The sequence below is a fragment of the Drosophila hydei genome, unplaced genomic scaffold, assembly GCF_003285905.1.
Source record: "Drosophila hydei strain 15085-1641.00,03,60 unplaced genomic scaffold, DhydRS2 tig00000063-arrow-pilon, whole genome shotgun sequence".
Classification (NCBI taxonomy): Eukaryota; Metazoa; Arthropoda; class Insecta; order Diptera; family Drosophilidae; genus Drosophila; species Drosophila hydei.
Genome location: NW_022045657.1, coordinates 1,909,195 through 1,921,962, shown reverse-complemented (window position 1 = coordinate 1,921,962; position 12,768 = coordinate 1,909,195). Strand labels below are relative to the sequence as shown.

The following is a 12,768-nucleotide window of genomic DNA, read 5'->3' as shown; positions in this document are numbered from 1 at the left end:
ACCCATAGCTATTTGATACCCTAAGTGTTGTTGTGTCTATTTTTAAGTTGTACTTTACGATACAATTATTTAATTGCTATAATTATTATTTTGATTTCTTCTGTACTATTGTAAATACTTTAAACTGATGCATTTGCTAAAGAAATCAAAAATTTCTGAGTCTTTCTGCTCACATAAAAACCAACTGTGCTTAACCCAAACTAAAACTTAATCTAAAATACAAAAACAAAAAATATTTAAAAAAAAGTTAAACAAAACATAAAAGTTGCTTTCTAAAAAACAACTGAGCATGTGAAAATAAAATCGTGGTATCCTCTTGTCTTTTCTTTTGCTGCAGGTCTCAGTCGTTCCGGCAAGGGCCACTGAATGCTAGTAGCCGAAGTCAGTCGCATACGTATGTGAATTCCAGCATTTCAGCCAATCCCCTACTCCCAATTGACACTGGTTTGTATTTATTTTGTTCAATTGTTCGATTATTATATTTCATGATTTATCATTTATCGCTTATCGTTTCATTTACGTACATATGTAGTTCAAAGAGTGTCGATCGCTCTCTTTCTCTGTCTCTCGTTTTGCTAGCGGAATGTGTAGCCGAAGGCGATAGATTTCTATTAAACATATTATTCATTTATTTATTAAATCACTGTTTTTTAATTTAATTGCACGCTGCAGCGGCATGGGATTATCGCAATCAATGCAGCGACTCGATGACCCCTTCTCTGACGAAGAAGGCAGCGGATACCTTGGATCGCCGACGCGACAATCCTACAGACCACATGCGTTCTCAAGTGAGTGGGCTCATGTCTTTTAAATAGGAGATCATTGAATATATATATATATGTTTATTCCCATAAAGGTCACAGCAGCCCAGGTGGAGATCTATCAGACGAAGAACTATGCAGCGGAATCGCCAACCTCAGCGGAGGAAGCGGCATGCTCGGTGGAACGTCAACACCACTCGGCAGCGGGTATGGACCAAATGAATTCGAACCGCTCGCTTTCACCACAGGGTCCGCAATCGTGGACTTCACCCAGCCACAGCAGCAGCCAGGCACAGCGCGGTCCCGATCTGGGTCGTGCGCATCAAGGCGATCACAATTTAGGTAAGTCCTTTATATCATTTAAGATCATTTATTATACAATTTTCTTTAGTTTTTAGTTACAGTTATGCCTATTTTAGGCTAATCTATGATTTAGATTAAGCTCTATAATTTTATACTTAAGACTAATTTAGTTTTAGATCTATTATTTAAACTCATTTCAATTCACAGTGGCGGCTGTTAACTATTGTATTAATTGAATGACAATGGCCAACTTGTGACCCCACTACAAATTCAATCCGAATGTTATGTTTTCAGTGTTTTCAGCCTTTTTGTTGTGATCATGCCTTGAGTTCGATTCGTTTTCGGTTTGTTTTGGTTACTATATTGTATCCAAGCAGTCCTAATGTACGCAAATTCTTTTAATCCCTGCGCGTGTTCAGGTCTGAGCCACTTGTCCCACTTGTACAGCAGCAGCACGCCTCGTCGAGTCTCACTGGCATCCCAAGTGTATGCCCCTGCCTCGCCGCAGCTCATCAGCATCAACACCAACACCAACACCAACACTCACAACAACACTATCAACAGCAGCAACACGGTGGGTCATTCGGTGGATCTCAGCAGCTCCATGGAATTGGAGGAGCAGGAGGAGCTGCTGGGGCCTGCGGATACGGAGGGGGAGGAGGAGGAGGAGGAGCCTATGGGGGAGGAGGAGGAATTAGTCGAGGAGGAAGCGGATTCGGACTTGACGGCATCTACCATCAATCGGGAGACTATGGCGGCAGCCTCACCGGCCTCAGCCATGGCCATGGCCAATGCCCGTCGTCAGCCGCTTCACTCACAGGAGTCCCAATCTCAAACTGTCACCCCAGTCCATTATAGCAGTACCAGTTATTCGATGTCTAAGCAGTGCATGCTTAACAACGCCAATGCCAACTCTACTGAAACGGAAACCGACAACATCATCTACACTGACATCAACGATATGGGCCATTATAAATACCCAGACTTTCATAACGCTCAAATGGAACACAAAATATCCAACAGTGAGCATCTCAATCTAAATGATCGCAATGATATTTATGCCACCGTCAATCGCAAAGCTAAGTCCAAGACACGCGAGAAGCATTTCAGCGATGAGTTTATCGATCAGTCTATATTGCAGTACACGCGAGCTAAGCAGATGGGCATACAGCCTGTGGCCATACCTTTGCTACAGCAGCCCAGCACATCGGCTTATGCTGCTGCCCAAGAACGAAATTATAATAGCTTGAACTATCAATATCACAATGATCTTAATCATCCTTCAGAATCGTCTTCATCGTCGTACTTTGGCACCGGCTTTGGCACCAAGCGAAATACTCAAAACGAACGAGCAAAACTAGCACAATCCGAGAATTATTTAACACCCTCTATGGACTCTCAGAATTCCAGGCACACACATTCTTTGCCTCGGAACTCCGAGCTATCTGGCGTAGATTCAGTGGATTCATACGATAGTCATTACATAACACATCATCCACGACGCAACTCCGAGGAAAAACAAGATTATCAAATGGCCACGGGTAGTAATCTTTACTCGACTGCCCAATTTGTTAAGCCCGAACAGGCAGCTGTTCATTATATGGATGACGAGGAGGATCAAGATGATGATCCGGAAGGAGAGAACATTTACGATCAAGTGGAGCGGGAATCCTGGCTGAAGAGTAGCTCTTGCAAAGATCTGTTCGAGCGCTATAGCAGCACTTACTATGCACGCGAACAGCCAAAACCCATGACAGCTTTTGATAAAGAGTTTCTTTCCTCTAATCGCATTGATTCGCCTGTTACGCGTTATGATGATTCTAGACACTCGTTGTACATCACTAAGAACCACTCAATAGATGCGCATCAGGAATTTTCACCTCTGCCTCAGAGCAAGGTGTATTCATCCAGCTATCCGGGAAGCACTTACAATACTCAAGAGCACAAACGCAACTTTGGACATCAGTTGGACTATACTGGCTCACAGGACGATATATCACAGGATAGCTATGAGCTTCTGGAGAAATATGACATAGATTTCTTTAGCGGACGTCGTCGTTCCGAGGATCACATGCGCTCATGTTCGCTGGACTCTGGCAACTACATACCCAGCGATGATGAATCCGTTTCTGAGCAGCCCAAATATCGTTCTGCTATTGATGTTAAGTCCAAGTCGGCTGCTGATATAATGAATGAAATTTGGGATGCCGAAGATCCACGTTACTTACCACGAGAGAAGCTCTCTGTCAAGTCTGATGGCAATTTCTATAAGAAAATACAGGAAGCCCTTACTCGTACCTCCAGTCAGGAGAGTCAAAGCGAAATATTTGAAACAAAAATCTCTCGCAGCTCCGACTCGAGCAAGAAATCTCATGACAGTTTGTATCATACAGATAGCAAAAAGTCCAGAGAAACCACCAAAAGCAAGACATCGGTGGCTTCCAGTCAAGATTCCAAGGAGTCGTTGGTGGGCGATTGTTTCGGACGTAATTACGAAATGCCCACAACCACTTGCAAGAAGGTTAAACAGTTTAATAAAAAAGAGCTCTACGAAAAGTTTGCACAGTCGAGTCAGGAGTCAAAGAGTGATTATTACGATGCTGTAGAACCTGTTGCAGAGACAGAAGGTCTCTATATCCGACCTAAGGTTAAGAGTCACGATTGCTTGCTCTCCGACACGCATAGCTCTACAGCCAATAGCTCATTCTACGACAGCCGTGATACATATTCCACATTTCCAAGCAACAAGACTCACAAGACCTCGAAGGTACATTCGATTAGTTTGCAAAATGTTGAAATTGAGCGAAATGCGAAATCTTTTGGAATCAAATCGCCAGAATCTGTGTCTACGCCTGCCTCTGGCATGCGTTGCCAGGAAAAGGATATACAAACTAGCGACTCGATCGATCAAACGGCGCCCATTAAAAAGGGCAACTCACAGTCGTGCAAAATATCCGCATTCCGTCGGCGATCTGATAGCGAGAACATCTTTAGTTTTGATCAGGACCGTATAGAGTGCATGCAAAAGTACACCAAGCACTGGGAAGGTCAGCCCAAGGATGAGAAGTCCAAACAAAGTCCGGATTATCCATTGACGCCCGAGCTCATCTCGGAGTTTGAGAAACAACAGGCACGAGTTGTGCATCAGAAAATTACACGTAAAGAGGAACTCATGGCCAAAACACACTTTGAAGAATATAATCCGATAATGGTCCCACTGAACTATGCTCATGCCACAGTGGAGCGCACTAAGAGCGATCCCAACTCCTTGGCTAATCGGGCTCGTCTGGGCAGCAATTCGCGACGTCATGTGCTTATGCATCAAAAATCAATTGACTTAACGCCAGCTGATTCTAGTGATGAGGATTATATCTATAAGCAAATACCTAGCGCTCCACCTTTATGTAAAGCGCATGGAAACTTTGAGATACCAAAATGCTACGATGGACCACCAGTTGCCCAAGTTGATATACCCAAGACAGGCTTTGAGCTGCCTAAGAGCTTCTTCCGGGAATACGAGCGACGATTTACAAAGGTTCTTAAGGAAGATATACCCTACGTTCTGCATAAACGGCATATAATGAATGGCACTGCACCTTCTCCAAATGACAAGAAACATAATAAGCCCAAGTCGCCCAAATCACCGAAATCTCCAAAGTCACCCAAGTCACCAAAGTCGCCGAAGTCACCCAAAGTGAACGCCATACCAGTACCAGGTCCAGCTGACTTTCTACCAGATATACTAGATAGTCTCTTGCCAGCAGAGACAAAAGAGTTTTTATTCACTCAAAATATAGATCTATCTAAAGTGGATCCTATAACACTGGAAATTGACAAGACCATACCAATCATACAGCTGTCTTCGCCCAAGCGGGACATAACCAAGCAAATGGATGCCTCGACTTTGGAGAAACTAAATAAGAAACTGAGTCAAATTGAAAGTGACTCAGCAACCAGTTCTAGGACCGAAAGCATGCAACAACAGAAGCTGGAACAAAAGCAAATGGAACTTATTCAAAGTCTGCGTAAGGAACTACAGGCGAATGCGCGCAAGGCCAACAAGCCGAGGGTAATACCCAAAACAAAGCCATCGGGCAAGTCCAAGAAGGGTAAGACTCGTATTACTTCCTTCTCATCAGATGATGAGAGTCTAGACTCGGACGATGTCTTTGGTTCGGCTGAGGCCATACCGGATCGCCTGGAGTTCTCACCGCCACAGTCACGTAAAGAAATTGAACCCATTTTGCGAATAGAACAGAGCCGACTTATCTCTGCCGCCTGGGGTAGAGGTCAGACCATGAGCTCCACAGAAATTGAGGGCTCTCCACCTCAGTGTCGTCGTCTGGCCGATCTGGAAAGTCGGTATCATACACAAAAACTTGATCCACAGTATGCCAATGCTACAGAGCTTCGTCGCATATCGGAGCGTTCCATATCGATACCATCATCGGAAGATGAGCCTCATTTGCCAAATCGTCGCATGGATGAATGTACCAACGATTATCAGCGTAATGAGAATATACCATCACCCATCTTTGAGCATGCGGAATTCTTTCGTAGCACCGATGACATCTATGAAACATGCCATGAGGAGAAAATAAGCGGTTCAGATATCGACTATACGCTGAAAAAACAAACTGCTAAGTCTAAAGTAAAATTAATTGAAGAAATAATTGATTCGTCAATAGTCATGCGATCCAAGGGAAATGCGCCTATACTATTCGCTCATGCTAGACTTAACCTATCCGAGGGCTCGGTTTCGCTACAACGTCAACATGCCACACAACAGTCGCCGACCACAGAGCGTCGTACCAAGAGCCTGGACACGCCAGTCATTTCTTTGCATCGACTGCCGCCCATGAATGCCTTTTCATCCAAAGACGATACCGTGGGCTTCGAGGAGGAAGGTGAGATTTTAGAGGAAAAGTCGTTGGAGCGTGCACATCAGGCAACACAAGATGATGATACAGCAGATAGCATTCACTCCTGCGCCGGTTCTATACCAACTCAGAGCAATTATAATGCCAATGGAAAAGACTCCCTACTTAGTGCTGTGGCGATTGATAGCGAGGAGGCGGAGCTACTTAACCAGCTTAAATACATAGAAAAGATTGCCTTACAAGGCGTCAAGATAAAAGATAAACGAAAGTCGAAAATGAAGCTGAAAAGTGGCGATCATTTAATACTAAATATACCCAAATATAGATTTACCGATTGGTCACCGTACAGCTCAGCCAATAGTTCACGTAAGACTTCGCCAGGTGTATCAAGGGCCAGCAGCATCGAGAGCACTGGAAAAGGGAAGCTAAAGACTTCAGAGCCCTACAAGGGCAAGCCCATGTCACGTAGTCGGCCGGAATCGCGACGCACCAGCGCGGATGATATTAAGGCTGGCAAAGATGGTCGAGGCAACAAAAAGTCCAGTCCCAAAGAGCGTCCGCGCTCCATTGAAATGCGTCGTTTGAGCAAGGACAAGAGTAAGTCGCAAGAGGAAACAGAAGCGGACATCGCTAAGCGCAAAGAGAGACAGCAAAAACTATACGAGTCCGCAATGAAGCAGACTATAACCATGCTGAGTCCTGTTAAAGATACACTGCCAGCTTTTCCAGCGCCTGAAGATAAGATACTGGTCAAAACTGATGGCGATAAGATAATCATTGAAACGGAATTCAAGTCTAAAGCAGAGGATCATGTCCTAATTGCCAAAGCACCACGCAAGTTGGACACATCGCTGGTCAAGTTTAGTCGCAGCTTTGATGAGGGTCGCAGTCCGGATAAACTGGACAAGGCAAATCGCAGCTTCGAGGATCGTAATAAGTCCTTTGAGGACTCAGAGAAATCGGATGTGCCCGAAGACATGATGATTAAATCACCCAAGAAAATAGCAAAGGCACAAGAAATGAAACAGAAAATCGAAGGTAGTGTTGTACATAAGAAATTCGATGGAAAATCGAGTAGCTTAGAAAAGCCTGCTGAGCATCACTACCTAGCCACCGACGTAAAGGCACGCAGCTTAGATGACAAGAAACAGGCAACGGCGGAGACAAAGAAAGCTGAAGACAAACCTACGGCTTCTGTGCGAAGTGCCATTGGGGATCGCCGTATGTTTGCGCATCAGTATAATGTTCACGAAGATATAGATATGCAGGCCGTTATCTCTGAACGTCGTTCACTAGAAATTCTGAAGCGTTCGCTGCCCTCAGAGGATACACGTGATAGCGAATACACACATAGTCGCAAGGCTTCCACAGCTGATAGTTTGGATTCGTTTGTCTCGGTGGATGAAAGCCATTCGCCAGTGCCGCCGCTGGAGGTTTACCCACATAGAGTGCCCACCATTGAGTGCGAGGAGCCCTCTATTGAAGAGGATGACAACTCATCAGAACGTCGCCATCTGAAAGTGGATCGACAAGATGTTAACCGTTTGAGCTTAGATCGTAGTCGAAGTGATGAAACAGGCTCTTGGATAACCGTAGAATGTGATGAGTTTATTGGTTCAGATACCTCGGATAATGAGCAGCGTACTTTAGAAGCAGATCGGAATGCTTTAGAGACACAAGCTACATTGGAAGATGCCGTACCGTTGGAGTACTCCAATTGTGCAACACCAACATCTGATTTAAATATATTGGTTACTCCGCCTAATGCCAGTCCAATGATTGAAAAGTCTGTGCTAGAGACTTTTGAAAAGTATACGTCCGAAGGCAAGAAAAAATACAGCCTGGACAAGCAAAGCGATAAATCGAAAAGTTCAGATTCATGGACAAGTGGCGAAAAGGACAGCAGTCCACAGCGTCAGCAGGACTGGAGCTTATCCGTGAAGGAGAAGAGTTCTGTCGAGGAAGAGTCCAGTGTAAGCTGCTCCATAGCACGTCCTCTGGGCATATCACAAGATTTTGGCAATGAGGAAGCTAAGAAATGCATGGAACTAAAACAGCGCATGCTCAAATTGGATGTGGCTGCCAATGAAGCTGAGATCCCTCCCACAGGTTCCAATGAACAGACGCCAACAAATGAGCCAAAGATAATCGTAAAGAAGCCCACAACGCCCACACTTGAAAAACAAAGTCCAATTGATTTGGGCAACAGTACCGAATGCTACCTTGATCCCATAGAGGAACGAATTGCTAAAATACTTCAAAGAACTGAGGACAGTGAATCCAGCTCGGGCGGTTCCCGCAAACCGCCCCGAATCGAAAAACCAGCTCGTGCAAATGGGGGGAAAAAACTGTCGGTAACAAAAACAGAACCCGGTAAATCTGGTAGCGATCGCAGTTCACAAGAATCGAAATCCAGCTTCGATTCGAAAGGATCCTTGAGCGTCGAGTCTCGTGGGTCCTTTGAAACAGAGAGCAGCTCGGGATCACTGGGTGCGGCACAGCGCCGTGGAGAGTTAGCACAGAAGGAACAGCAAAGCACTTGGAAAGCTTTTCCCATCGAAAGTTCCAACAGCTCTAGTACCGATGATCCCTGGCATCACGTGGAAACTGACGGTGGCTATGAGCGCTACGATGCGCAGAATCCGTTGCGCGACTCCTCGGATAGTGACGTCAAGGAAGTATCCCCCGACGAGCAAAAGGAGAGCGATACCAGCTATCAGGATGATCTTAATGATTTTCCCACCACCTTTGGGTATCCTGCTATGACCAGCACATTGGGTGGCATTGGTGTTAATCCCACAGATATCATAGGCTATAGTACCGGCTTTACGCTGGGCCGCACGCTCTCACGCATTTCAGAGCGGAGCACAGCCTCTGAAAAGTCTAGCATGGAGGATGATGTGAGCAAGGCTTCCACGCATTCCGTCAGTATTCGGGATGAATCTGTTGGCTCCACAGATCATCAGCCTAGTCTGAGCTCTGATTCGCGTAGCAATACTAATTTAGCCTACATATCGGATGCAGATCGTCGCACTTCAGCAGAAATGCCGGAGATACCGTGCGATTCGGCTACAGCGGATCGCCTCAGTAGCATTGGTAGCTTCAATGAACCAAAGTCACCAACATTAGTGACTGGTCGCTTCTCAGTAACACACGTAGATGAACAGCAACCAGATGACCTGGAGCGTCACACTCTTATGTGCCTCTCGAATGCAGGAAGCCAAGACTCGGAGGATTGGCCTCTGCCAGAAATACCGTTTGATCATGTGCCGGTCAAGCCAGCGGACAGTATGTATGCAATGCCAGATTTGGATAAGCCCGTGCCCAAGTCCTTCTGCTGGAAGGCGAGCATGGCATTCCAGCAATCTCAAGATTCAGTGGACTGGCCATCGCCGCCCTCCAGCACCATTGATGCGCCTATTGTGGTAGAGAGCATTGAAACGTACTATGCCAGTGAGGTGCAGAGTGCTGACAAAGTTGTCTTAGATGAGGAAACGAACGCTGCGATTCCGCCCGATGTGGCCAAGGTGTTGCCTTACGAGGACACTGCTTATCTCATGTCTGCCGCTTTCGAAGACAAGGATTTCGGCAGCGAGGATATACAATTGGATACAGTTAGCTGCTTGAGTACTACACTGAGTGCTGCTTCCTGCTTGTCATCGTCGTTTAATGTGAGCTGCAGCACATCCTCCACGCAGCCAACGGCTAGGGCAAATGCTGAACTACGAAAGGGATCTAGCCCAGAAGTAATTGTAGCGCAACCAACACGATCGCCAGCGCCGCGTAGCCCACTCTCCGAGGATGAGCTGTTTTCCAACGATGACGTCTTTATGCCGGGCACCATTAAGGTGCAGATATCACCAGATGCACAACTGCGCAAGCTCTCGCGTGGCTCTAATAATTCGGACACATCTATAGATGACATTTTGTCGGGTAGCACCTACCTGGACGATCAGACAACGGTACGTCGCAATTATGAGGCACGTTTGAGCAGCGGTGGTGGCAGCTGCAAAAAGTGCAGCCATTCCAGTCATTCAGAGGAGGAGACCAGTTCCATTGGCACTGATCTCGATGGTACTGTGCGCATGGGCTTGCAGCAGAAGAAATGCACACACAGCTCCCATTCGGAGGACACCTCAATAGGTCTCAGCATTTCCGAATGGTCCACAGGCACCAATACAGTGCGTCAATATGCAAATCTCTCTGGATCTGACAGCCTCTCAGCCGTCTCGACGCATTCGTGTGCGAAGAGCGAGAAATCGAATCAGACTAAGTCCAGCATGAGCTCGATAAACAAATCCGCCGAGAGCCTTAACGAGCAGAGCGGAAGTTATTCACACAAGTTTAGTGGCGATAATGGGTCCTCGGATGGATTGCGTTATGACATGCTGTCCAACTCGGAAACCGATAAGCTGAGCGAACCCACCTCGGCCACGCGCAGCGATGACACAACTTTAACCTTGACTGAAATGGCCCACACCATCAGCGAGTGGTCAACTTCGAGTAGTCGCACACTAGTGGGCGTGGTGCCCGGCGAGTATTTGCCTTTGAAGCAACCCAGAATGGGCAGTAAACCAAGCTTGAGTTCGCCCAGCGAGGAGAAGCGTTGCTCACTTCCTCAGATACATAGACGAAGTGGCAGCAATGGTAATCAGGCGCGTAGCTCTCAGGAACATGGCGAACAGCAGCCCATTGGATCAGCGGGTCCGGAAACAAGCGCCGCAGCACGCAAGCGACGCTCATTAGAGATGATGTCTAAGCTGTACCAGAGCCAAGAAATATGCTCGGAGTCGGAGTCACCTTTTGTGGAGCGCTTGTATCCGCACAGCGAGAAATTGACGGAGCGCTATCAAAGCCAGGAGTTTGTGCCGCTTCACACATCGGCACCAACTAGCACCACTCAAATTCAAACCCAACAATCACAACAGACTCGCCAAAAACCACGCGCACCACAACCGCCCACAAAGCCTAAGCCGGCGGTGACACGCCCCATAATGCAGGCGCTACTCAACAAGATGAAGCAACCGGGTCTAGCGGAACAGGCAGCGGCCGCCGCCGAAGCCGAGGAGGCAGCGGCAGCAGCGGTGACTGCTAAAATTGAACCAATGTCCGCCCCCAAACCGGCACCACCGCCGGTACCCACTGTGCCGCCAATTGTAACGCCCAGCGATTTGCCTGGTCATGTGGGCGCTCCGCCCTCTAAGCCATTGGCCAAGCATCATAGCTACGATGACAAGACGCTGTCCAAGACGCAGATACGTGAGTTTAAGACCACGTCCAAGCAATTACGGCAGTCAAGCTCATTCCACGAGCACATGTTGAGTAAATCGCAGCAATCCTCGCAAGAGCTGCCCATGCGTATTGACGAGGAACGCGATGCGCACTCCACTTCCTCGGCTACCAATACGACAACCACAACTAACACCCTAAACAGCGAAAGTACAGCGCCAAACTCTCCACAGATGCCGCAACGAGCTGATAAATTAATCCGTTGCTCGCCGTACTATTCCAGCAGCCTGAGCTCGGAGTCGCCACCGAATCAGCTGATCCAAAAGCCGCCGCGCAAAAGCTCGACTGGTCAGCTGGCAGCTGCTGCTACCGCCACAGCTGCGAGTGCCATGAAAAGCCCGCCCAGCGGCAATGATACGGACAGCTCCCTGGATGTGCGTGGGCAGGATGTCAAACAGCAGCTGCGAAGTCGTGGCTATCGCAAGAAACGTCAGTTGCCCGTGAAACGCATGCGAGCCAATCTAAATGCTGCCGCTCTGCTGGAGCAGGCGGAGAGCAGCGAATGCTCCGAAGGCTATATGCCTGAAATGGATTCGGGCAGCTCAGAATATTCGTATCAGCGTGACGAACAGTATATCGAGTTTGATGAAGAGCTGGAGCATGAGCAAACAGATGAGTACGAAGATTATCCGCAATATAGCGGCGGCGGCGCTGGCAAATTTGAGAGTTTGGACATGACCGACAATGTAGATGAGATGGGATTTCCACGCTATGATCGCCTGGGTCACATAACCAAGCCCATGTATCAGCCATTGGCCGAGAGACCGGCGCCAGCCAATCATCCCATGCCGCCGATCAGTGGGCAGCCCATTAAGCCAGCACGCACCAAGAAACGGCAGCTCAAACGCGAAGATTCCCTGGCACCTAGCACCTCGAATGCTAGCCAACAGCAGCCGTATCATGGACGCAGCTACTGTAATCCCGAGGAGAGCGAGTACGAATCTCGTGAGGATGTGGCCAACTCGAGTGAGGATAGCGGCGCCGGCATTGGTGCCATGGGCACCATAAGACGTGGCAACAGTCGCGCCCCGCCTCAAGTCGAGCCGCAACGACAACAGTTGCCCTATCCGGACTTTCTCTCGGATTACGAAACAGAGCCCATAGAATACGAGCGTTATGCGTGCGGCCTGGATATACGAGTTGATCCGCCGCCCAAGTTTCATGACTCGGATGATCTGAGCGATCATTAAGGGGAAATAGTAGAAGAAGAAGCAGCAATAGCGGCATTTTCCATTTCTTCAGTTGCCTTTGAAATTTTAGAACAAATCTATGACAATTTTTACACAAGATCCAAGTATAACCAACTTATTTATAATTGAGACTGATTTACGACAACAAAAAAAAACGAAAGAAAATACTACAAAAATACCAAAACATCGTACAATCCAAGAAAAAAGTTGAATGCTGCTAAGGAAACTACCGCAAAAGCAAAAGAAAACATTATATTCATGATATAATCCAGAAAAGTTCGAAGAAAATCAAACTAATTAAAAATTTTAATCAAATATATAAATATATATATATTAAACCCTAAC

General features: G+C 47.0%; 1 protein-coding gene across 3 annotated transcripts in view; it reads left to right on the top strand.

Annotated features, from left to right (window-relative positions):
• LOC111595731 (FERM, ARHGEF and pleckstrin domain-containing protein 1) overlaps positions 1–12,768 on the top strand; it is a 37,019-nt gene that overhangs the window by 19,741 nt on the left and 4,510 nt on the right. For 2 of the 3 annotated variants that reach the window (XM_023309580.2, XM_030222936.1), the window contains exons 8-11: positions 338–444; positions 673–788; positions 857–1,103; positions 1,484–12,749. In XM_023309580.2, coding sequence (XP_023165348.2) covers positions 338–444; positions 673–788; positions 857–1,103; positions 1,484–12,423 — 11,410 coding nt within the window. In that variant the 3' untranslated portion in view covers positions 12,424–12,749. Of the gene's footprint in view, positions 1–337; positions 445–672; positions 789–856; positions 1,104–1,483; positions 12,750–12,768 lie in introns of those variants that run through there. The other variant, XM_030222938.1, reaches the window with a different exon arrangement.